This window comes from Hypanus sabinus, chromosome 25 (genome assembly GCF_030144855.1).
Source record: "Hypanus sabinus isolate sHypSab1 chromosome 25, sHypSab1.hap1, whole genome shotgun sequence".
NCBI classification, from domain to species: Eukaryota; Metazoa; Chordata; class Chondrichthyes; order Myliobatiformes; family Dasyatidae; genus Hypanus; species Hypanus sabinus.
In genome coordinates, this window is record NC_082730.1 from 7132446 (window position 1) to 7157454 (window position 25009).

A 25009-nucleotide genomic window follows, 5' to 3' on the forward strand; every position below is an offset into this window, starting at 1 on the left:
TGTGAAGGGCAACACACAAAGCAACTGGAGGAACTGAGCGGGTCGGGCAGCATCCGTGGAGGGAAATGGACAGTCGATGTTTCGGGCTGAGACCCTTCATCAGAACTGGAAAGAGAGAGGGAAGACAGCCAGTAAGAGTAAGTGGGAGAAGGATTGGAACAAGAGTTGGAGGGTAATAGGTGAGGGGGGATAGGCACATGAGGGCAGGAATGTTGTGGGGGGGCTGCAGGTGATCAGTGACAGAGGGCTGGAGGTGATGGAATCTGAGAGGATGGTGGAGCAGGTAATTAAAGAGGGAGGCGAGGAGGGGAAGCAGTGAATGGAGTGTGGAGAATGGGGCAGAACGAAGAGAAGGGGTGATGGGACCAGGTGGATTCGGAGGTGAGAGGAGGGGAGTGTTTACTGGAAATGAGGGAAATTGATGCTCAAGCTGTCAAGTTAGAGATGATGAGGTGGAATACGAGGCCCTGTTCCTCCAATTTATACTGAGCCTCAACTCGCCTGTGGAGGAGGCTGTGGACAGGGATGTTAATACAGCAAAGGGAAGTAGATTTGAAATGACTGGCCACATGACTGGTACAGGGAATGGAGCAAAGCAGTTCCCCCAATTGGTGTTGGGTCTCAATGATGTAGAGGAGGCAGCATCAGGACCGCCAGAGGCGACTAATGACCTCAAAGTCTGCGGCTGCCTTTTGCAGACTGTGATAATCAGCCCCCATTTCCGTCAAACTTGTTCTGTGCTTATTGCCGCGAAATGTGACTTTCTGCCATCGGGAACTCTGTGAGGGTCATGGAATAACGTAGCATTTCATCGCGGAGTCAGAGCTTCCGTCCACGCTCTGCCAATGCAGACAGTCAGCCCGTGAGCAGGGCGATGCTTACCCTTGGCCTGGGGCCCCGTGGGGTGATTGAGGATTTGCTTCCTGACGCACATCTGGAGGCGTGGCCGTGACAGAAACAGCTGCCCTGCACCTTGAGCTCATACACGGCGTAGAAGGTGTTGACGTTGCTGAGTTGCTGAGATGAGGGCGACTTGTAGGGTTTGATAAAATTAATCCTTAGGTTTGTAAATGGTGTTAAATCTAAAAAACATTAAAAACATTTATTTAGTGGCAATTACAGTGAAACTCTGATTCTTCTCATGGTGATTTATCAGAAACTTTTGTTGAATGTGATTTGTATAATTACAACAATAACAGCATATTAATCTTCATAGACTTTTACTTAGAGATACAGAGCAGAACAGGGCCCCCTGGCCTACTCGCTACCCAGCGACCTACCAGTTTAACCCTAGCCTAATCGTGGGACAATTTGTAATGACCCAGTACATCACTGGACTGTGGGAGGAAACTGGAGCACCTGCAGGAGACCCACACGCTCACTGGGAAAAAACGTACAAACTCCTTCCAGTCAGTGTCGGAATTGAACTCCAGACTCGGGAATGCCCCGAGCTGTAATAGCACCGGCCCAACTTCCACCTTGCCGCGGCGCCCCTTGAATGAGGCCTGGAGGGAGGCCCGACCCGCTGGGTACAAACTCTGAGACAATCCGTCGTTATTCTGTGTTTTCACTCTCTTTACAGAGTTGCGTTTGGTATCCCCTCCCTTCGGTCGGCCCAGAACCTGTTAGCCTCCCAACACAACAGCGTGTCCATCAGGGAATGCTGCCGACCGGCATCATCTGGGCTGCCAGAGGACGTGCCGAATCTCAGTGTAAAGGCTCTGTGGAGGAGGGCTCCTTCCACTAAGGCACATGGTAGGGGGAGGGGGCCCAGTTGGGTAGGGAAGTCCCTCAAACTATGTAATATTTAAGTAATATCTATGTAACGTTTATCAATTTAGGGGCCAGATGAGAGGCAATGGTGCTATAGTTTCTTTCTTCTAAGAATTTCACTCAATGCAAGGACCATGAAGGCAAAAGTTCTGCACCATTTCTTCTACTGTATACCTTTTTTTAAAAAAATTCTTAATTACGCCCATTTCTGAAAAAGAACTCTGTACTTCCACTATGGTGTTAACAGTCAGAGACCTTACCCCAGGGTGTCGATGGCTAACTCAAGGGGGCATAGTTTTAAAGTGATTGAAGGGAAGTATGGGGGTGGGGGAAATATCAGAGGTAGGTTATTGTTAAAAAAAACACACAGTGGTGAGTGTGCGGAACACATTTCCAGGAGTACTAGTACAGGTAGATATATTTGGGACATTTAAGAGACTCATGAATAGGCATATGAATGATAGAAAAATGGAGAGCTATGTGGGAGGGAAGGGGTAGATTGATCTTAGAGTAAGTTAAAAGGTTTGCATTACATTATGGCCCTGTTCCGTGTTGTACTGTTCTATAATCTTTTGAAACTCTCTGTGCTCAGGGTTTAATAGTGTGGTGAACTATGTGCCTGTCGGGACACACCCCTGCTGACTGCTCCTGTGGCTCCTCCCACAGGCCCCTGTATGAAGGAGATCTGAGGCCTGACGCTCGGCCTCAGTCTCCAGGACATTGTATGATAGACACTCTCTCCTGGTTCCTTCTTCCAGTCAATAAAAGCCGATATCTCGCCTTACGTCTCAGTGTGAGTTATTGATGGTGCATCAAATAGTTACTCCTGTCTGCTGTTACTGGAAAAATCTATTTTATACAGTCAACCAGAAGGAGGAACACAATTTGAGTCAAGCGAGATAGGGAGAAAGGAACTACCAATGTTTTGGCCTAGGACCCCGTGTGTGGTTTATACCCTGTTCTGTCCCCTCACTAAAATCTGAGCAGAGGAATTTATTACTCTAAAGACCTTTTGAGAGAGCCAAGGAGCCATGAGGAAATGACAGTCCCTAAGCTGCCCACATTGGCTGTAACCAGAGCACCATGAACACTGACCCCTACACAGCTGCACACTCTTTACAAGAGTGTACAAACTCTTTACGGACAATGGCGGAACTGAACCCAGGTCGCCAGCACTGTAATAGTGTTTCACTCACTGCTATGTTACCGAGCTCTGGGATTCCCTTGCTTTCTCTTTTGTGTCTTGTTTTGCCTTTAGGACATGTCCCGATGAAGGGTCTTGGCCAAGAATGACAACTGTACACTCCCCTCCATAGATGCTGCCTGACCTGCCGAGTGCTGCAGCATTTTGGTGTGTCACCTCAATGAAAACCTTCACCCCTCATGGATCTTTTGATCTCTTGTGTGAGACCCTCCTGCCTCTGTGCCAGATCATGACCCTGAGGGATGGGCCTGGCACATGTTCACCATGCCCACATCTGCCTGGCACATCATGGGCCAAAGGGTCCTGTGCTGTAATGGTCCGCATTACCCATCAAAGTTCAAAGTACATTTGTTATAAAGTATGTATATTTTATACAACCTTGAGAGTCGTCTCCTTGCAGGCAGCCACAAATAAACCCAATAAAACCGATTTTAAAAAACTGCCAGACACCTGATGTGCAGGGAGACAAAAACCAAATCATGCAAACAATAAAAGTTTCCAGCGCTCAGAACTGAAGCTCCTGAAAGTGAATCCACAAGCACGAAGCCGGTCACCACTGGACCCACGGCCTCAGTTCAGCACAGAGACTAGTAAACCTCACGAATAAATCTCCACAGGGCCTCTGTAAAGGTTTAACCATTTCAAAAGCTCAGTGTTTGTTTACAAGATCATTCAGGCCACGTATAATTTATTAGATTGAAGAAAACCTTACTGTTAATCTTGTTGCCCTTTGTGGCGCTGATGTAGTCAGCCAGGCTGAGAGGGTTAAATGTAACCTGGAAGGCAATAGAGAGAGAGAGGAGGATCAGTGGGAAAGACTCCTTTCACTGGAGTAATTGAGAGTTTACCTGGCTGCTACGGTAGCCCGGTGGTTAGCACGACACTATTACAGTGCGGGGTGTCGGAGCTCAATTCTGATGCCCTCTGTAAGGGGATTGTATCCCCTCCCCTGAACATGTTGGTGTCCTCCCACAGTCTGAAGACACACCAGTTAGTATGTTAGTTGGTCATTGTAAATTGGCCTGTGATTAGGCTTGGGTTAAATAGGTGTGTTACTGGGCAGTGCGGTGCAACTTACGGGACTGGAAGAGCTTTCTCTACCCCATCTCCCTAAATAAATAAATAAACCTGTGCGTTGCTCTGTTGCAGATTGAACTATGGGCTGTCTTTCTGATGTTAGCACCCCCTCTGAACGCGTTCCGGTTAGACACTTTATCAGGAGGGGAAGGTCACCGAGGAGTGGATGGCTTCGACAAGTACCTCCTGATCCGACGGATCATTTGTCCTGGGTTGCTCCTGGCAACGGACATCATCAAAGCTTCGTGGCTGGCCAGTCGCGATGTGAGGGAAGGTGGCGGCACAGTCGTCAGCGAAATACTGGTAGGGTTTCCAGGTCTGGCCGTTGTCCTCTGAGCGCTCGATCATCATAGCAGCCGGGCGAGGAGACTGCAGGGAGCGGGGAGGAGGAGGTTTCAGATCCAAGATCACTCAGAGCGGAGGCAGTGACCCAAGAGAAACAAAGTCAGCCATTACCCCCACCCCCTCCAACCCCAACACTGATCACTCCCACCAAACACCCCTGACCCGAAGCAAAAAGCCATCCCTGCACCACGTACACGATTCTAAACAATCCCTCTACCCCCAGCCCTTTAACCCCTCTCCCACCTTGCACACACAAACCTGTGACAGTACCTGGCAACCCTTCAAACATTGATCCCAAGAAAGGCAATGGAACTGGACCAGGTCAATGAAGGTGTGGGCCAGATCTAAGTGACAGCGTCCAGTGATACTGAATCTCCAGTAACAAAGATCAAACACAAGAGTTCAACTTCCCACTGCCTGTACACCAACACCCCAACTAATACTGTTGTTTAGTGCTCTGGTCAGCTACGGTTGGTCTACAAGAGATCCACTTAACTGCAAAGACTTTAAATCATCTGGCTAATTACAAATTGTTTAGCTAAGCACCGGTGATCTAGTTAACCATAAAGGTCTAGTGGGACATGCCTGTCCTAACATTCAAAGTCAGTTCCGGAGGACTGGGCAGATGAGATCCACAGTAAGATTGAGTGGGCAGGAAGGCGCTATTGTAACGCTCTGTGGAGAGCGAAGGGCATGACAAAGGCACAGAGGATGTTGTGGTCACTCACTGCAACCTAGGAAGACTGCAGTTTGTGACACTTGTTCATACCACCAGACTTCTCCCACAAAAGGTTTCTTGTCATTCAGGCTTGGAGATGCCAGAAATGGCAGGGAGTGAAAATGAAATGATCTTACTACTTCGGCAAGTTAGAAACTACAAAGAATTTGAGAGTATCAACCATCGTCTTGAATGTTACAACAAAAATGAAGATTTAGAGGATATAATTGTCGATAGTATTGTATGAAGGCAGTCCATGATCTACAGTAGGCGTCTGCGCTGATTTTGTTCATTTACAGCGAATCAAAAGAACAGGCAGTGTACACTGGATAAGTTGCTCCATTGATAACTGTTAGGAACTAATGCAGTTTCGTAGTACTGGTAGTTTTCTAGTTTGTGCCATATTTCATTTAAATACAAAATTTGCCACTCAGTTAAATGGTTGATTGCCTTTTTAATACCTTTTTAACTATTTCCATTGAACTTTGACTAATTGGGGATAGCTGTTTAATTGTGTCAAAATGTACTGGTCGTGATGTGTCCCAATTAACTGGAATCCACTGTATTAATAATAATATTTCTTTTCAATCAAATCAGAAAGTTCAAGATCTTTACATGTCACACTCGAAGTAATTAATCCAAATAGTAGAAGTTAGTATTTTTGTGTTTAGCCATTTTCATGAAAATAATATTCTACTGGATTTATAGAAGAAATATCCTTTGAGGATAAGTCAACACACACAAAATGCTGGAGGAACTCAGCAGGTCAGGCAGCATCTATGGAAAAGAGTAAACAGTCAACATTTCAGGGTGAGACCCTTCATCAGGACTCAATATGAAGCATTGGCTGTTTAGTCTTTTCTATAGATGCCTCCTGACCTGCTGAGTTCCTCCAGCATTTTCTGTGAGTTGCTTTGGATTTCCAGCACCCACAGATTTTCTTGTGTTTGAAGATGGGGCAGTGGTGACTCAAGTCTCAGGATTCTTGAATATCTGAGACTGGAATTGGATTATTATTGTCACAGATACAGTGAAAAACCTGTCTTGCATAATGCCCACACAGATCAATTCATTTCTCGGTGCATTGTGGTAGTACAAGATAAACGACTAACAATGCAGAATAAAGTGTAACAACTACAGAGGAAGTGCAGTACAGGTAAACAATAAGGTGAATCCCAATTTCAAAGCTTCCCCCCCCCCCCCCCCACATTGCTTGGTCCAGGTTGGCAGTGGGATGGCAGGTAAGTAAGGACCCTTTTACATCTGCCGGATCTCTGGCGACTCTCGTGCACTTGCCTTGATCCGGCTTGCACTCCCATTGAGGACAGTCTAGAAAACATCATCTAAATTACCTGCTTTTCAAAAGGTATCTCTCACCTTAAACCTGAGCATGACTTCATTCAGTTGGAACTTCCCAACCATGTCTAACTGTATGAAGACTTGATCCTGATCTGCAAACACAAGGACAGAGTAGAATAAAAGATCAAAAACATTTGTAGGATTCTGTCAATTTTCAAGCTATGGAACTAAGGTAGATAAAGGGAAGTTATTTCCTTTGCCCAGTGCCCAGATATCAGGACTCGCCTTTTTGTGAGAGTTATAGAGCAGGGGAAATGGCCCTTTGGTCCAACTGGCCCATGCTGAGCAGGATGCCCCATCCAAGCTAATCTCATTTGCCAGTGTTTGGCCAATATCCCTTTAAACCGGGGGCTTCCCAACCTTATTTACACCATGGACCCCGACCATTAACTGAGGAGTCTATGGACCCCTGCTGTAAACCTTTCCAATTCATGAGCCTTTTAAGTTCTTACTGTTCCTGCCTCAACCACTTCCTCTGGCAGCTCATTCCTTAGAGATATCACCCTTTGTGTGAAGAAGTTGTCTCTCAAGTTTCTCTTAAATCTCTACCCTCTCACCTTAAACCTGTGCCTCTAGTTCTTCATTCCCCAGCCATGGGGAAAATGGTGAGTACATTATCCCATCTGTACCCATCAGGTACAGATTTTATAAACCAATATATAGGGCAATACAGCTAAATTAATCCCTTCTGCTTACACATTGCCCATCTTCCCCCATTGCCTGTACATCTATCTGCCCATCTAAGAACCTCTTAAACAGCTCTATCCTGTCTGCCTCTACATCACTTCTGGCAGCACATTCCAGACACACAGCACTCTCTGTGTAAAAAAAATCTTGCCCCTCACATCTCCTTTGAATTTACATTCTTTCACCTTCTGCCTCTACATCTTATGTATGCCCTCTGGTATTAGACATTTCAACCCTGCAAAAAGTGCACTGGCTGTCCACTCTATTTATGCCCCTCAATGTTATAAACCTTTATCAGATCTCCGTCAGCCTCTGCTGCTCTGAGAAAACAACCCAAACAACCTCTCACTATAGCATATGTCCTCTAATCCAGAGCAACCCCCTAGTAAACCTCTCTAAAGCCTTGACATCCTTCCTGTAATGGGGTGGCCCGAAATGAAAGCAATACTCCAGACACAGCCTAACTAGAGTTTTATAAACCTGCCAAGCTCTTGAACTCAACTCCTTGGCCAATAAAGTCAAGCTTGCTATGAACCTTATTTACCATCTGTGTAACCACTTTGAGGGAGCTATGAACTTGGACCCAAAGATCCCTCTGTGGACAGCACTGCCATTAACTCTATTCTGACCCTTTACATTTGATTCACCAAAGTGAACATTTCACATTTGGTCAGGTTAAACTCCATTTGTTTCTGCAAATGACCCTTTTCCTGTTGTATTCTATGCCAGAGTTTTACTCTATCCTATACACTACAATCTGCAAACTTACTATCTGTGGTGAACTACATATACCTGTCTGGACAACCCCCCCCCCCCCCCCCGCCCCGCTGACTGCTCCTGTGGCTCCTCCCACAGACCCCTGTATAAAGGCAATCAAGGCCTAAGCCCGGCCTCTCTGTCTCCAGGATGTAGTATGGTGGTCACTCACTGCTTGTTCCTTCTTCCAGTCAATAAAAACCAATATCTCGCCTTTACGTCTCAGAGTGAGTTATTGATGGTGCATCACTAACCCACCCATCTACACTTCATCCATGTCATTTATGTTCATCACAAACTACAGAGGCCCTGGTATCCCCTGTGGAACACCACTGATGACAAACCTCCAGCCAGAATAAATCCCATTGACCACTAGCCTGTCTTCTATGGACAAGCCAATTCACCATGGATCCCTTGCATCTTAATCTTCTGGATGAATGTCCCATGAGGGACCTTGTCAGACGCTTTTCTAAAATCCACACAGACAACGTCCACAGCTCTACCTTCATCAATCACTTTTGTCATCTCCTCAAAAACCCGATCCAGTTAGTAACAAGTGAACTGCCCTCTACAAAATCATGTTGACTGTCCCCAAGATCTTCAAATCCATGGTTCTCCAAATGCACATAAATCCTATCCCTAAGAATCCTCTCCATTAGCTTCCCTACAATTGACGTGAGACTCACCGGATTTCCAGGATTCTTCCAACTTCCCTTCTTGAATAATAGGACACTTCTATATGATCATCTCTCATTCTCTTTTGCTCTAAGGAATAAAACCCTTGTCTGCTCAACCTCCTCCTGTAACTCAATATCTCAAATCTGCGCAGCATCCTAGCAAGTCTTAAATCTATATCCTTTAGTGTCAGATTCCTCCACCCTAGGGAAAGAAACTTTATCTACCATTGTCAGAATGGCTAGTGCAGGTGGAAATCCTCACCGCATTCAGACAGTACTCGAAGATCCATCCCCTGAAAACTATGGATCCAGTGTTGGAAAGTGAGGAGCTCTTTACTCTGTTACATTGACATTGAAATATAATGACAAGGGATAGGTAGATTGTTCTTTATAACTGTACTCTTCTCCACGCTGATACAACCCTCGTGTAAAAATGTTGGCCCTCTTCCTATTAAATCTCTCCACTCCCATGTTAAACCTATGCCCTGTAGCTGTTGATTCCCCAACCTTGGGTGTATTCACCCTGTCTATGTCCCTCGTGATGTGACACAGTCTGCTACATGCCAATGGAAAATGTCCAAGCCTGTCTAACCTCTCTCTATAACTCAGTTCCTCAAGTCATGGTAGTATCCTTGTAAATTTTCTCTGCAATCTTTGCAGTTCAATGACACCCTCGCTGGAGCAGGGGTTCTCAACCTGGGATCTACAGACCCCTTGGTTAATGGTAGGGGTCCATGGCTTAAAAAAAAGTTGGGAACCCTGGTGCTAGAGGAGGGGTGACCAAATCTGAACACAACTGAGTGAAGTCTAGTAAAACATCTTACAAAAGTTCTTTAAGTGGCTCAGTTATAAGATAGCAGATACCCATCTTTCTGTGGAATTTTCAAGAAGAGGAATTCTGATAGAGTCAGAGTTCCACAGCAAAGAAATGGGCCCTCTGGCCCGTTCAGTCCATGCCAAACTATTAATCTGCCTGTTCTCGTTGACCTGTACCTCTCCATACCACTCCCACCTATGTACCTGTCCAAACTTCTCCTAAATGTTGTAATTGAACCCAAATTCATCACTTCTGCTGGCAATGCATTCCACACTCTCTCACCACCCTCCATGAGGAGAAGTGCCCTCTCATGTTCTGCTTAAATATATCACCTTTCACCCTTAACCTATAACTTCTAGCTCTGGTCTCCCCCAACCGCAGTGGAAAAAGCCTGCTCACATTTACCCTATTTGTACCCCTCCTAATGTTGAATACCTCCATCAGATCTCCCCTCATTCACCCACACTCCTGGATCTTACCATTTTCTGATTGCCACCAGCTCCTCAGGGAGTCTGAGGGAATGACGTTGGTGATACGGTGGCTGTTGGTGAAGTACACAGGATTGTATTCATTCCTGGAGTCACAGATACAGCACTGCAGTAATTCCTGTGGGAAGAATCACTCACCGTGAACACAAAGCAACTGCTCCCTCCTCCAATGTCTTTATTCAACCCCATTATTCAATTCTCTGGCTCACAGCTGTACATAACCACAACTTTTTTTTCATAGAACAGTACAGTACAGAATCTCTGAACTAAGATGTTGTGCTGACCTTTTAACCTGCTCCTTTGATTAATTTAACCTTTCCCTTCCACATAGCCCTCCATTTTTCTATCATCCATGTGCCTATTTAAGGGTCTCTTCAATGTCCCTAATGTATCTGTCTGCACCACCACTGCAGGCAATGTGTTCCATGCACCTACCACTCACTCTGTAAAAAAATCTACCTAAGACACCTCCCTATATTTTCCTACAATCACTTTTACATTATATTGTACTAACCATGGCAAAAATTCTCTGGCTGTTCACTCTACCCATGCTTCTTATCATCTTAAACACCTCTATCAAGTCACCCTTCAACCTTCACTCCAAAGAGAAAAGAACCAGTTTGCTCATCCTTTCCTCCTAAGACATGCTCTCTGATCCAGGCAGCATCCTGGTAAATCTCCTCTGCACCCTCTCCAAAGCTTCCACATCTTTCCTATAAGTAGTTGAACAGTTTCAGGTCAGGATCTGAAGAGGACGTTCAAAGCCAACCCATCCTCATCCAGTGTCACATTGAGAATTCCGCCATTCCCTTTGGGTTCCACTCCCATCCATAGGAGATTGTTTCAAATGTATTCGTTCACAGAAAGGGGATGTCACTGGCAAGACTGGCACTTCAGATGCGGTATCAATGTAGTATGGAATGTTTCCCTGTCAGTCATCAGTCAGTGAGATCAGTATCTCAGCCGAATATCTTGTAGGCTGTCAAAGAGGTGAAATACCTTCTGCTGGTGCCTGTTACACAGCCAGTCTGGGCTTCACTGAAATGAGTGATCAGGGCTTTTTGTTTTAAAACAAATATCACTTGTTTTCCACTCAGCTTGCTCTTCGACTAGAAAAGGGAGGAATGCAAGATGCCTTCTTAGTGTAGCGGTTAGTGCGATGTTATTACAGCTCAGAGCTTGGTGATGCCATCCTGTGAGGAGTCTCTGCACTCCCCATGGAATGCATGGAGCTTCCCCCCAGTCGCTTGGTTTCCTCCCACAGTCCAAAGCCATATCAGACCGGCTAACTGGTCAGTGTAAAGCGTCCTGTGATCATGTTAGGGTTAATCGGATTTGGCAGGTGTTGCTGGGGCAGTGAGGCTCAAAGGGCCCGTTCTGGGCTGAATTGCTAAATAAATAAATTTACCACCTTATCAAACTGCATAACCACTTTCAGGGGCAGTGGACTTAGACCCCAAAATCCCCTTGTACAGCAACACTGTCGTTAACAGTGTAAAAGCCCTTTACATTTGGCCTGCCCAACTGTAACACTACATTTGGTAAGAGGCATTTTACATTTTCATTCTAGTTTCTCTGAAACGGCCAATCAAGGCTTTGTGTTTTAAAGTTACAACACTAAAATGGATGCAAAGCAGCATCTCTTTCTCCAAACTTGCCCTAGTTCTGCCATAACCTGACAGCTGAGTTATTGAGGTCCCAATGCCGACTGTTGTGTAACATTATGCTCTGATGAAACCGTGACTTATTTATCCTAAGTACACATCATTGGGAGGCAATGTCCTTAATACTCCTCATGTAGTCATGGCCATAAGAATCATTTACTTGCTGCTGCTCTAAGCTAATTTTGCAAATGTTTGGCAGATCTTCTGGGTGAATCCAGTGCCAACAGTTTAGCAACTGTGTCAACTTCTCCTCCCGTGAACCAGCTGTTGGAATTTTCTGTCTTTACATAGATGCAGCTGATCTGACTACGAGCTGCTAACTCAAACCACAAATTTTAAACATCTAATTATGGGACTATCTCTGATCACCCTGATTCCCCTGTTGGTAATGACGGGATTCACAGCTTACGTTAGGAAATGCAGGCTGAGGGAAGCCATGGACTACTAAATATTCAGCAAAAAAAAAGGGGCTTTCCAGACTGACAAAATATTTCATAATCAGATTTAATATCCCTGGCATATGTCTGGAAATTTGTTGCTTTGCAGCAGTACATTGCAATAAATAGCAAAACACAGGTTCATTAACCATTCAGAAATTGTCCTTTTCAAGATACAGCACTGTAACAGGCCCATCTCACCAAACAAGCCAGCGTCAGTTTTTCATAACCATGATCAATTAACCGAGTGGCGAGGTGGAGATACATCTCTACCAAAGGAGGTGTAAGGTGCTCCTTCCCTCCACTGGCCTGCGGGTCACCCTTGGGCAAGGCGTAGCACCTGCTTAGCCCCCTATCAGGGTCACGTGAAGCCATGGGAGCTGGTGGGGGATGGTTGTATGAGCAGCCGGTGCAGATCACAAGTCCTAGTTATGTGACCACTGACGCCAGGCTGACAATCTCTGAAGAGTATTGATAATGGCTGGGGTCACCCGTCTTGTAAAGACACTGTCCAGAAGAAGGCAATGGCAAACCACTTCTGCAGAAAAATTTGCCAAGAACAATCATGCTCATGGAAAGACCATGATTGCCCATGTGATATGACATGGCACATAATGATGATGTCATACAACATACAGTGAAATGTGCTGTTACATCATTGACCAACACAGTCTGAGTCTGCACTGGGGGCAGCCCGCAAGTGTTACTACACTTCTGGCACAACATCACAGGATGACTACAATTTACTAATCCTAATACGCTCGTCTTTGAAATGTGGGAGGAAACTGGAGCACCCTGAGGAAACCCACACGGCCACAGGGACAACATAGAAACTCCTTACAGAAAGTTACGGAAAATGAATTCCAATCACTTGTGCTGTAAAGCCTTGAGCTAACCAATATGCTATTGCACTGCCCAACTAAATTATTGAAATAATTGAAATAAGACCTTGTAGAATTAGACTATTTAGCCAACTGGCTCTCTTCCACCATTCCATCATGACAGATTTATTATCCCTCTCAAACCCATTTTCCTGCCTTCTCCCCATATCCTTTGAAATCCTTACTAATCAAGAATCTATTGACATCCATTTTAAATATACCCAAAGACTTGGCCTCCACAGCCACCTGTGGCAATGGATTCCACAGATTCACCACTCCCTGGCTAAGAAATTCCTCCTCATCTCTTTTCTAATTGGATGCCTTCCATTCCGAGGCTGTGTCTCTGATTCAGTTATAGGAAAGATCCTCTCTACTTTCACTGTATTTAGGCCTTTCAATAGGATGCCACGTTTGAACAGCTTGACACATAAAGAACGTTTGATGGCTCTGGGGCCTGTATTCACGAGAATTCTGAAGAAAGATGGGTGAAACCTAATTGAAACCTATTAAATGGTGAAAGGCCTTGATAGAGTGGATGTATGATGGGACAGTCTAAGACCAGAGGACACAGCCTCAGAATAGAGGGGCATCCTCTATGGAGATTAGGAGGAATTTCTTTATTCAGAATGGTGAATTTATGGAATTCTTTGCTACAGGCAGCGGTGGAGGCCAAATCTTTATGTATATTTAAGGCAGAGGTTGACAGATTCTTGGTTGGTCAGGGCATGAAGGGATGGTGGGGGGGCGGGGGAGGTGGAGAAGGCAGGAGATTGGGCCCGAGAGGAAAATTGGATCAACCATGATCAAATGGTGGAGCAGACTTGATGGGCCAAGTGGCCTAACTTAAGCCCTTATGTTTTGAATATAATCAATAATATGGAAATATATTATAGATCAGTGGTTCCCAGTCCTTTTTTATGCCATGGGGCCTTACCATCAACCGAGAAGTCTGTGGACCCAGGTTGGGAACATCTTTAACTCATCTGAAAACTTATTCAAATTATTAATAGTTCCAAAATTGTCAGCATCAAGTCCCTCTTTGTTGCATTACAATACATTCTTGTATCATCAGGCAAGTCTATAGTGCAAACTAAGCAGGAGCTGTTCCCATTATACTCCCACACAGCCAATGTTTATTTCTCAGGTAACATCACTGGCGCAGAGTATTGGATCATGGGACATCCCTAGTTGACAGGTTTTTTTGTGTCAGTATTTTAGAGAGCTCCCATCAGAGTCAGACCCTGTTTTGTTCATTGTTCACCATCCTTATCAGAGCAGTGCAAAATTTGCCATGTTCTTTGTCAATGCTTCAGAATGGTTGCATTTCTCCATTATCTCAAAAACATCTCAATGCTCAAAAATGCCTTGTAGAGTGTGCCTTTTCTCATCTATCACCTCCTCCTTCCCTTTCTCCTGTGGTCCACTCTCCTCTCCGATCAGATTCCATTCCCTCCAGTCCTTTCCTTTCCAACCCACCCGGCCTCACCCATCAACTTTTAGCTATCCTCCTCCCTCTACACCACTCCCCCCCCAAAATCTTTTCATGTTCTGACCAATGAAGAAGAACACACACACGCACACCCCCACCTGCCTGTGGCAAAGAATGCCACAGATTCACCACTCTCTGAATAAAGAAGTTCCTCCTCATTTCCATTCTAAACGGATGTCCCTCTATTCTGGCATCCTCCCCCTCATTTTCCAGTCCTGAAGAAGGGTTCCAGCCTGTAACATTGACCGTATATTCATTCCTATGGATGCTGCCTGACCTGCTGAGCTCCTCCAGCATTCTGTGGGTTAACCTGCTATATGGAACACAAGGGAAAACTGAACCGGGACCCACCCTGTCTGATTAAACGGAAAGTCCCAGCAAAGTGTCTGCTGCCAATAAGTAACTCGACGTTGACTCAGGAGGGAGAGGGTGATTAAAGCGGGCGAGGCCGTGATCGAGGAGGAGGTGGTGTTTGCAGAGCAGTTGCACTAGGAGGGGAATCACAACCCAGGGTCAGGTGGAATAAACCCAGCCAGACTCTCCTCACTTCCCAATTCACCACGACACACTCTGATTGCGGAGGATTCCACAGATCTTTTCTGGAGTGATCTCCTCCCATAAGGGAAGAATATATTAGTTGATACAGTATTATATGTGAAGATTTTGATGTTAATGATGCTGTACTGTAATACTCCGGCTCTGAGAGGGTGAACTGGTCAGTCTGTTGACACTGGAATGTGGGAATTCAAGGAACGATCCGATTGCGTTTTGTGGATATTGGATCGAGAGGAATTATTTCACGGGGAGCCTGGCATGTGGGGAGGGGCAAAGTCTGACCCAGAAAACAATATCATTTATATCTATATTTTAAAAACAATTCGGGTGGTATGGCAGCATTAGCAGTTAGTGTGACCAACATTATTACACCCACAGCGACCCGGGCTCAATTTCCGCCGCTGCTGCTGCCCGTACGGAGTTTGTACCTTCATGGGTTTCCTCCGGGGGCTCTGGTTTCCTCCCACATTCCAGAGACGTATGGGTTAGTAGGTTAAGCGGTCACAACGGTGGAATTGGGTGGCGCGGGCTCGTTAGGCCAGAAGGGCCTGTTAGCATGCTGTGTCTCTAAATAGGTTTAAAAAATGATCCATTCTGCACCCTGCTTAGTTCAGACCAACCCTGAGCTCCTCACCAAACCCCCAGAGAAAGGGTTAAGGTTGGTGAGTTGTGGGTATGCTACGTTGGCGCTCGCTTGCGGGCTGCCCCTCACACATCCCACCACTGTGTTGTTGTTCACACAAATGACACATTTCACCGTATGCTTTGACGCACATGTGATCAATCAAGTTAATCTTTCTAATATCGCCTGACAGACACTCGTCCTGATTTACTTTGACACCACACAGGCAGACTCGAGATACCACGCAGAGGAATTGGGAATCTGGAGCAACGCATGATCAGTTGGAGGCACTCGAGGGGTCGAGCGGCATCTGTGGTGGAAAGGGGTTTTCAGATCGAAGCACCATGTCGACAGTTTCTTTCTTCTGCTGCTCGACCTGCTGAGCATCTCCAGCAGGCTTTGTCTCACAAATGTCTGAATGACTTATTTATTTATTCACAGTGCAGAACAGGCCCTTCCGCACCACCCAGCACCACCCAGCAGCTTGTCCATTTAACCCTAGCCTACTCACAATTTACAATGACCAATTCACTGACTGACCGGTACATCTATTGAATGTGGAAGGAAAAAAGCCCACACACCTGAAGCACGTGCAAACTCTGAACTCTGGAACGGCCCGAGCTGTAATAATGTTTGCACTAACCTCCACACTACTGCGACTCCCCAAAGCGACCGCAGCAGGATTTGAACCTGCGACCCTCTGATCTGAAGTCAGATGCCTTATCTATCTGGCAACATAGCTGACAAGAAAGTACAATGACTTATTTATTTTATTGAGATATGGAGCAAGCTGCATCGCCCAGCAACCCCCGATTTAATCCTAGCCTAATCAGAGGACAATTCACAATGACTAGTTAACCCACCACAGGTGGGTCTTTGGACTGTGGGAGGAAACCAGAGCACCTGGAGGAAACTCATGTGGTCATGGAGAGAACGTACAAACTCCTTACAGTCAGCAGTGAGGATCACTGGTACTGTAAAGCATTGTACTAACCACTACAGTACTGTGCTACACCAACTATAACAAGTCTGATACTGATTCTTTGCTGAGTGTTTCCAGTATTTGCCATTTCAAAGGTGAACTTGGTCAAGTGAGCCAGAGTTAATGCATTGTGAATTATTAGGCAACACAGGTACAAGGTTGATCAAAGTGTGCAGGTTATTGAGACTGGTTAATATTACTTACCCGCCCATATAACATCTTTGCACTGCAGTATTTCTCAGATGCTTGGAGGCCACACGTCGATGAAGCTTGAAGCTTGCTGGCTGGTCCGACAGTTAGATCTCGGAGTTGGGGATAGCATGCTTGTCTGGAGCAGTTCCCCTGCGCGGATACACAGCTGGCCAATGCTGACAACACAGAAACAACACATTTACAACACTCCAGCTGTCTGCATGGATCTTGCTGTGTAGGCATTTGCTGCCTTGCGATAGTGAGCATAGTGAGAGAATTTTCTGTGTCTGTGAAATCCAGCAAAGTCACGTCTATATGATATATATGTACAGTATCTGAAATACATCTTATGGTAATGCTTGTTTGATGATGAATTTCAATAAAAAAATAAATTACAAAAAAAAAACAAAGCAAATCTTTCTTTCTGTAAGATAGTCATTGTGCCAACTTGAAGTCACAAAACACCCTTGAATAATACCAGATTTAATAAGAACAAGGAGCAACCTCTTTTACACAGAGGGTGCCCCAAATTTGAAGTGCCTGAGGAAGTGGTTGGGCCAGGTAAAATACAAACTTGCAAAAGACAGTTAGACAGGTACATAGAGTCATAGAACAGTACAACACAGAAACAGGCCCTTTGGCCTATTTAGTTCATGCCAAACCATTCAGGTTGCCTAGTCCCATCGACCTGCACCATAGCCATCGATACCCCCATCATCGATATACCATCCAAAGTATTGAAATCGAGCTCGTATGCATCATTTGCACTGGCAGCTCATTCCACACTCTTACCACCCTTGCAGTGAAGAAGTTTCCCCCTCATGCTCCCCTTAAACTTTTCACTTTTCACCCTTAACCCATGACCTCTGGTTGTAGTCCCACCTGACCTCAGTGGAAAAAAGCCTGCTTGCATTTACCTATCTATACCATTAATAATGTTGTATGTCTCTATCAAATCTCTCCTCAATTTTTTACTTCCCAAGAAATAAAGTCCTAACCTATTCAATCTTTCCTTATAACTCAGGTCATCCAGTCCCAGCAAAATCCTTGTAAATTTTCTCTATAGTCTTTCAATCTTATTTACATTCTTCCTGTAGGTAGGTGACCAAAACTGCACACAGTACTCCAAATTAGGCCTTACCAATGTCTTGTGCAACTTCAACAATACATCCCATCTCCTGTACTCAGCTCTTTGATTTATGAAGGCCAATGTGCCAAAAGCTTTCTTTACGATCCTATCTACCTGTGTCGCCACTTTCAATTAATTATGGACCTGTATTCCTAGATCTCTCTGTTCTATGACACTCCTCAGTGACCTACCATTCACTGTGTAAGTCCTACCCTGGCTGGTCCTACCGAAGTGAAACATGTGAGAAGATTACTGCCTGTTGCTGACAGAATGGGTCAATGGTTTTTGTCACCAGTATCACAGCCACCTGTCCTTCTCCCTGGCCAGTCCTTTCTACTTAGTTTTCCCTCTATATGAAATTTCTATTATTCCTGTTCAAATTCAGATTCCTCTTTATGGTGGAGAATGCCTGAGATCTCAAACATCTTCTCACCATTCTTTACTATATTTGTAGTTTACGAGGAACATTAATAGTCAGGTGTGGGACCTAGTGGGAGATTCAGTTAATAGTTGTCGGTGATAGTCTCAAGGTATCAGTACTTCTTCAGGTAAGATGTAGGTACTTTCAGAATCAGAATCAGATTCAGGTTTAACATCATCAGCATGTATTGTGAAATTTGCTAATTTTGTGGCAGCAGTATAATGCAATCTATGATAAATATAGAAAAAAACTGAATTTAGTGTAAGTACATAAATGTACATTAAATAGTTAAGTTAATAATTAGTACAAAAACAGGAATAAATAAGTGGTGCGGTAGTACTCGTGGGTTCAATGTCCAATCGGAAATCTGATGGCAGAGGGGAAGAAGCTACTTATTGATTTGTTGAGTGTGTGCCTTCCGGCTCCTGAACCACCTTCCTGATGGTAACAGTGAGAACAGGGCATGACCTGGGTAGTGGGCGACTCGAATAATGGACGCCACCTTTCTGAAGCTAGTACCTATAATGAGGCTGACTCATTTTACAACTCTCTCAAGACCAACACATCTGTCAAACTCATTCACTCATAAGTTCCTGAGACATCTTCATTTACAAGTTGAAGCATAATAAAGGTTTTCGAGAAATAGAATCACAACAGCACAACGTATTTAATAATTTGTCTATTTGATGCTCAGCGTTTGAGCTTTTAAACTCACCCAGGCTCAGGAACAGCAACAGCATCTTCACACTCAAAGGGGCTTCTTATAGTTCTCAGACTTCTTAAAGTATACACCCTGCAAGAAGAAAAACACAAAACCATCAATATTTTTAAAGAAACATTCGGACTTAATTCAAACATTTGGAGAACCATCTTCAAATACGGAATTACTTTAAAAATAAAGTCAGTTTTGGCAACTGAAATCAAAACACAGTCATGTCAGAATGTATGTTCTTGATTTCAATTCCGTGCTCTTGAACGTTTCCAGATCATTGAAATTTTTCAATCCAATAAGATACTTCAAGTCAACAACATTTTGAAAATTTAATTTTCCGTAATTTATTGGGAAGTGTTTACTCAGAAAAAAACTCTCCCTATTAATCCCGAAAGTCTGACTGCTACATTACCGATGGTAAAAGCTCCTGTTCCAATGGTTGTCGGTCTAGTGATGTGTCCCCACCTGGCACAGTCCCGTCTCTGCCTCTACATGTGGGAGCTCCTGTTTTTAACTGACGCTCCTGTCTGGGAGTGTCTCAGGTGAACTGAGTCTGCCGGTGATGAAGGAATGTCTCAGGATTATTCACGCACACGCCCTGTGTTGTCCCAACCCTTGGGTCTAACACTCAAACATCGATCAGATCTCTCTGGTCTTTCCAAAACATTAACTAAATCACGCGTGTTTCTTTTCTTTTGTAAGAAAGATAATTAAAATATTCCCCTACGTATCGTTGCGTTCATGTTTTTTTAATTAGCACCTACACTTACAAGAACTTTTTCCAGCTTATATTTCAGCATTACTATCTCAGTCTTTAGTACATTGGCCGTCAGATTTTTCTAACCTCTATTGCATTTCTTTACTTCTCTCGAAATGCCTGCAAGAAAATCCCGCCTGGTATTGGGGTGGGGAGAAACATCGCTCAGGATCGAAATAAACTGCAAAGAGTTGTAAACTTGGTCATCTCCATCATGGTATGCAGGACATCTTCAAGGAGCGATGCCTCGGAAAGGAGGTGTCCATCATTTAGGACCCCCCCACCACCCAGGACATGCTCTCTTCTCAGCAGAGAGGAGGAACAGGAGCCTGAAGGCACACACTCAGTGATTCAGGAACAGCTTCTTCCCTTCTGCCATCTGATTCCTGAATGGACATTGAACCCGTGAAAACTTTTTTTATTGCTATATTTTCGCACGACTTATTTAGTTTGAGTTTGACAATTCCCATATTTGCATGCATTGAAATGTGTTGCTACAGCAACACTAACAAGTTTCACCATATATGTAGGTGATATTAAATCTGATTCTGATTCTGAAGAAAATGAATGGAAGGTAGCTTATGGTAACATATCGGTATTTCGATAATAAGTTTACTTTGAACTTTGACTCCGAGCAGTGCTCGGGGAGCTTTTAAGCAAAGGGCTTTGAACAAGTGTTTTTTCTTTACACAAGAAGGGTGTTTGACGGCCGGGGTGACGAAGGAACTTGTGGCAGGCTCGGCAGGAACGCCGACGATCAGGCAGCTTGCTGAGCCGTGTCAGAGCACACGGACATCAGAATATTCACGTCAGGGCTCCGACCGGGGCTGCTTGCGCCCTGTTTAAAGCAGAACACGTTTTGATGATTGTGTGTTCAGGATTAAATGTGCTCTCTGTTCCGGGAATGGGAGGCCTGTAACAACAGAGCCGCACGTCCCAGCCTCACGTACAACAGATGACACTCCTCAGGTGGGGCTCCGACAGCCGGCGTAGACGGGTAGCTACTGCGAGGTTTAACCTGAGCAGTGGGGAAATTCTCCCAGAGAAAGCAGTGGACGGAAGACAGATAAAAGATTCGTATAACATAACCCTTATATTGATACACGCACATCAACGTTTGTCTGTAATAGAGACAGAGAGATTGGAAAGAGAAGGGAGAGATGAGAAGACACCCAGTCACTCTCTGTACAAAACCTGTCCCTCACACCTCCTGTGAAATTATGCCCTTTCTCCATGTTTACCCATTAAAATACACACACTTCAAACCATCCATCCAGTCCTATCTATTACTTTCCTCCTGCCTGTTTTTACTGACCCTGACATCTACCTCCTTCTTGGTCCATCCAGCTTTCTGACCTGGTGCTCGGAAAAAGAGAGTGGTGGGGGGGAGAGAGAGAGAGAGAGAGGAGAAAACTAGAGAAAGGCTCTCTTATATGTGCCTACTGAAAGGGTGCAAAGGAGATTTACAAGGATGTTGCCTGCAATGGGGAGCATGCCATAGGTTAGTGAACTCGGCCTTTTCTCCTTGGAGCAACGGAGGATGAGAGGTGACCTGATAGAGGTGTATAAGATGATGAGAGGCATTGATCGTGTGGGTAGTCAAGAGGCTTTTTCCCACGGGGCTTGCATGAGGGGGCACAGTTTTAAGGTGTTTGGAAACAGGTACAGAGGGGATGTTGGGGTTAATTTTTTCACACAGAGAGTGGTGGGTGTGTGGAATGCACTGCCGGTGACAATGGTAGAGGCAGATACAATAGGGTCTTTTAAGAGACTCTTAGAGAGGTACATGGAGCTTAGAAAAATAGAGGGCTATGCAGTAGGGAAATTCTAGACAGTTTCCTGAGTCAGTTACATGGTCAGCACTACATTGTGGGCTGAAGGGCCTGTAATGTGCTGTAGATTTCAGTGTACTCTGTTCTAGTGTATCTGCCTGCACCACCCCCCCCATCTGTGTATTCCATGTACCCACTGTTCTCTGTGTAAAAAAACTATCTCTGATATCCCCCTATACTTTCCTTCAATCACCTTAAAATAATGCCCTGTTGTATTAGCCGCCTGTCCTAGGAGAACGTATCTGCCTGTCCACTTGATCTACAGTATGCCTCTTTTCTAGCACACCTCTGTCAAGTCACCTCTCATCTTCTTTCACTCCAAGGAGAAGAGCCGTAGCTCACTCACCCATCCTCGTAAACCATGTTCTCTAATCCAAGCAGCATCCTAGTAAATCTCCTCAGCACCCTCTCTAAAGCTTCCACAGCCTGCCTATAGTGAGGTGACCAGTCCCAGGTCAGGATCTGAACAGAATACTCAAGGACAATTCATCTCCATCCCACAAACCCAGCCTAAACAATACTCTAAGAAAGCAATCACTCCATTGGGTTTTGGGAGGTTAGGTTCCATTCTGCCATCTGTATACTTGACCTCAAGAGGTCGAAGTGCACAGAATCCACCGGAACACAGGGTCCAGGGCAACTTTACCTAAACTAGTTAGAACTGAGATTCTAATAAACATGTTTATAATCTGAAAGGAAACAATGTTATATTTTTTAAATTAGTTTATTATTTCAAAGGGATTCCCGCCCACGCAGGGACAGATGGGATAAGCTGAGATAGGCACGATGGTTGGTAAGGATGTGGAGGCCAAGGGGCCTGTTTCTGCGCTGTTCTACTGGATGTGTGTCCCTATCCCGTCTTCCTCACTGGGATTTCCAGGAATGTTGGACCAAACCTCACCGGAAGTAATGATGAATTTTCAGATGAAAATGGATCTTAATCAGTTATGGGCAAGGAATGGGAAATGGATTTCGATATAGATAATTGTGAGGTGACAATCCTGGAAAGTCAAACTAGTATAGGATTAGTACTATGAACAAATCGTGTAATGGAACACAAGGGCCTAGGAATACAAGTAAAAAGTTTGTTTAAAACCGTGTGGCAGGTAGACAGAGTGGTGAAAACAGTGTTTAACTCACTGGCCTTCATCAGACCAAGCATTAGGTATAGAAAGAGAGTTTAGGTTGCAGTTGTATAAGCCGCTGGTGAGGCTGCACTTGGAGTACAGTTTCGGTTGCCATGTTGTAGGAAAGATGAGTTTAAACTGAAAAAGAGTTCAGAAAAGATTAACGAGGAAGTTACCAGGACTAGAGAGCCTGAGTTTTAGGAAGCGATTGGCCAGGCCAGGAATTTATTCCTTAGAATGTAGAAAACTTAGAAGCAACTTTATAGAAAGGCTTAAAGTTATGAGAGGCAGGGTTAAGTTTGACGGTAACAGTATTTTATCTAGGGTAGGGAGTCTAAAACTGGGGGGGGGGGGGGGCATGGATTTAGGCTGAGAAGTGAAAGGTTGAAAAAGGACCTGAGGAACAGCATTTCACCCAGAGGAGGGTGAGTATTGGGAACGAGCTGCTAGAGAAAGTGGCTGATCAGGTGCAATAGTATCATTTAAGAAGCACTTGGGGCAGGGTTTGGAGAGATATGGACTGGGCATGGAAAATTGGCACCACGGTTAGCTGGATCTGGTTGGGAGGGAGGAATGGGCCTTGTTTTGCTGTGGTTGTTTCGTCGTTGTATTCTGTTGTTCTGCCAAGCATTGTGGGTAAGCTATCTTGGCACTGAATGTGTGGCAACACTTGTAGGCTGGCCCCAGTGCGTCCTTAGAGTATGTTAGTTGTTAACATTAGCGAAGCATTGCGCTGTTTGTTTTGACGCACGTGTGATAAATAAGCCCAAATCTGAATCATTTTGATCATTTACTGCTGATCACATTCTGATTAATCTGTCCAGACAAGCTCCCCGGATATGGGTCACATTAATACTTATCTCATAAGTAAACACGCTGCCACCCTCCCTTCCCTGTTCGATGAGGCAATAGTCAGGTGTTAAAACCCGTCTGGGAAAAGTTACCGCAGAAACCTGAAAGCATACTTGTAAGATATGGCTATCTGCTTGCTAGAAGAATGGATTTCATCTGGCATAATACCTCTGTTTAGACCAGGATAAATCTGGTGAAAGTGAGCAGACAAAGAGGAAAGAAAATGGAAGATGCAGGGCTGAGCTGCAGTTGCATCTGAGCCAACTTAGGCTCAGTCCAGAGAGAGAGGATCAGATTGAACACACAATACAGGGAGGCAGAATTACTCTTCATTGTCTCACTCACTAACTCTACTCCTGTTTTCCTTAAGCAGCTCTCCACAATAGCCTGAAAGATCGACGCCACTTCATCCCCATGGCGTGACCTCGTTATGAGTTTGAGGAGATTTGGTGCATCACCGAAGACGCTTGCTAATTTCTCCAGATGTATGATGGTGGGAAATCTTCCTGGTTGTAACACGGCCTGGTGTGGAGGCTCCAAAGCGCAGGATTGAAAGAGGCTCCGGAGGACAGTGGACTCTATCAGCGCCATCATGGGTACAAGACTCCCCCCAGCGAAGGACGACTTCAAATGATGATCCCTCAACAAGCCGGCAGCCATCACTAATCACACACTCAAAGTTTAGGGACAGCTCCACCATCAGATTTCTGAATAGTCCATTAATGTGAGCTCACTATTTTGCTTTTCTTTTGATTTTATATATTTCTTATTGTAACTTGGGTGTCAGGGTGGAGATACATTTCTACCAAAAGGGGTGTAAGGCACTCCTTCCCTCCACTAGTCTTCAGGTCCCCCTTGGGCAAGATGTAGCACCTGCTTATCCCCCTGATCACGTCACATGAAGCAAAGGGAGCAGGTGGGGGATGGTCGTATCAGCAGCCGGTGCAGATCTCAAGTCCTGGTTATGCGACCACTGACACCAGGCAGACAATCTCTGAAGAGTATTGATAATGGCCGGGGTCACCCGTCTTGTAAAGACACTGCCCAGGAGAAGGCAATGACAAACCACTTCTGTAGGAAAACTTGCCGAGCATAATCACGATCATTTGATTGCCTATGTCATACAAACGGCACATAATGATGATGATATTGTAACAAAGTGATGTTTTTATTATGTCTCGCACTGTACTGCTGCTGCAAAACAACAAAGTTTACAACATGTCAGTGATAATAAACCTGATTCTGATTCAGATTCCTTGGCAACTCTGGTTTATAATTTTGCTTCCCCCAGGGCTGGTATTTCACACCCTGCGTACTTCTTCACTGTTCAGTTTTGCCAAGACCTGTAGATGAAATGGTGCAGCTGAACTTTACTGCCAGCTGACTGAGGCTAGACTGACAGACATAGCCACCTCACCGATGAGTCAGTTAAATCCAGTCACTTAAGCATGAGTCA

The 25009-nt window shown here is 44.9% G+C and overlaps 1 protein-coding gene across 2 annotated transcripts in view; it reads right to left on the reverse strand.

The window, feature by feature from the left end:
* Positions 1-20091, reverse strand: part of LOC132380958 (laminin subunit beta-3-like) — a 51071-nt gene extending 30980 nt beyond the window's left edge. The window contains exons 1-8 of one of the 2 annotated variants that reach the window (XM_059949985.1): positions 19830-20091; positions 18989-19066; positions 16736-16899; positions 9893-10019; positions 6495-6568; positions 4238-4423; positions 3690-3753; positions 883-1082 (exon numbers count right to left, since the gene is read on the reverse strand). In XM_059949985.1, the coding sequence (XP_059805968.1) occupies positions 883-1082; positions 3690-3753; positions 4238-4423; positions 6495-6568; positions 9893-10019; positions 16736-16899; positions 18989-19013 (840 nt within the window). In that variant the 5' untranslated portion in view covers positions 19014-19066; positions 19830-20091. Of the gene's footprint in view, positions 1-882; positions 1083-3689; positions 3754-4237; positions 4424-6494; positions 6569-9892; positions 10020-16735; positions 16900-18988; positions 19067-19397; positions 19518-19829 lie in introns of those variants that run through there. The other variant, XM_059949984.1, reaches the window with a different exon arrangement.
* Between the last annotated feature and the right edge of the window lie 4918 nt (positions 20092-25009).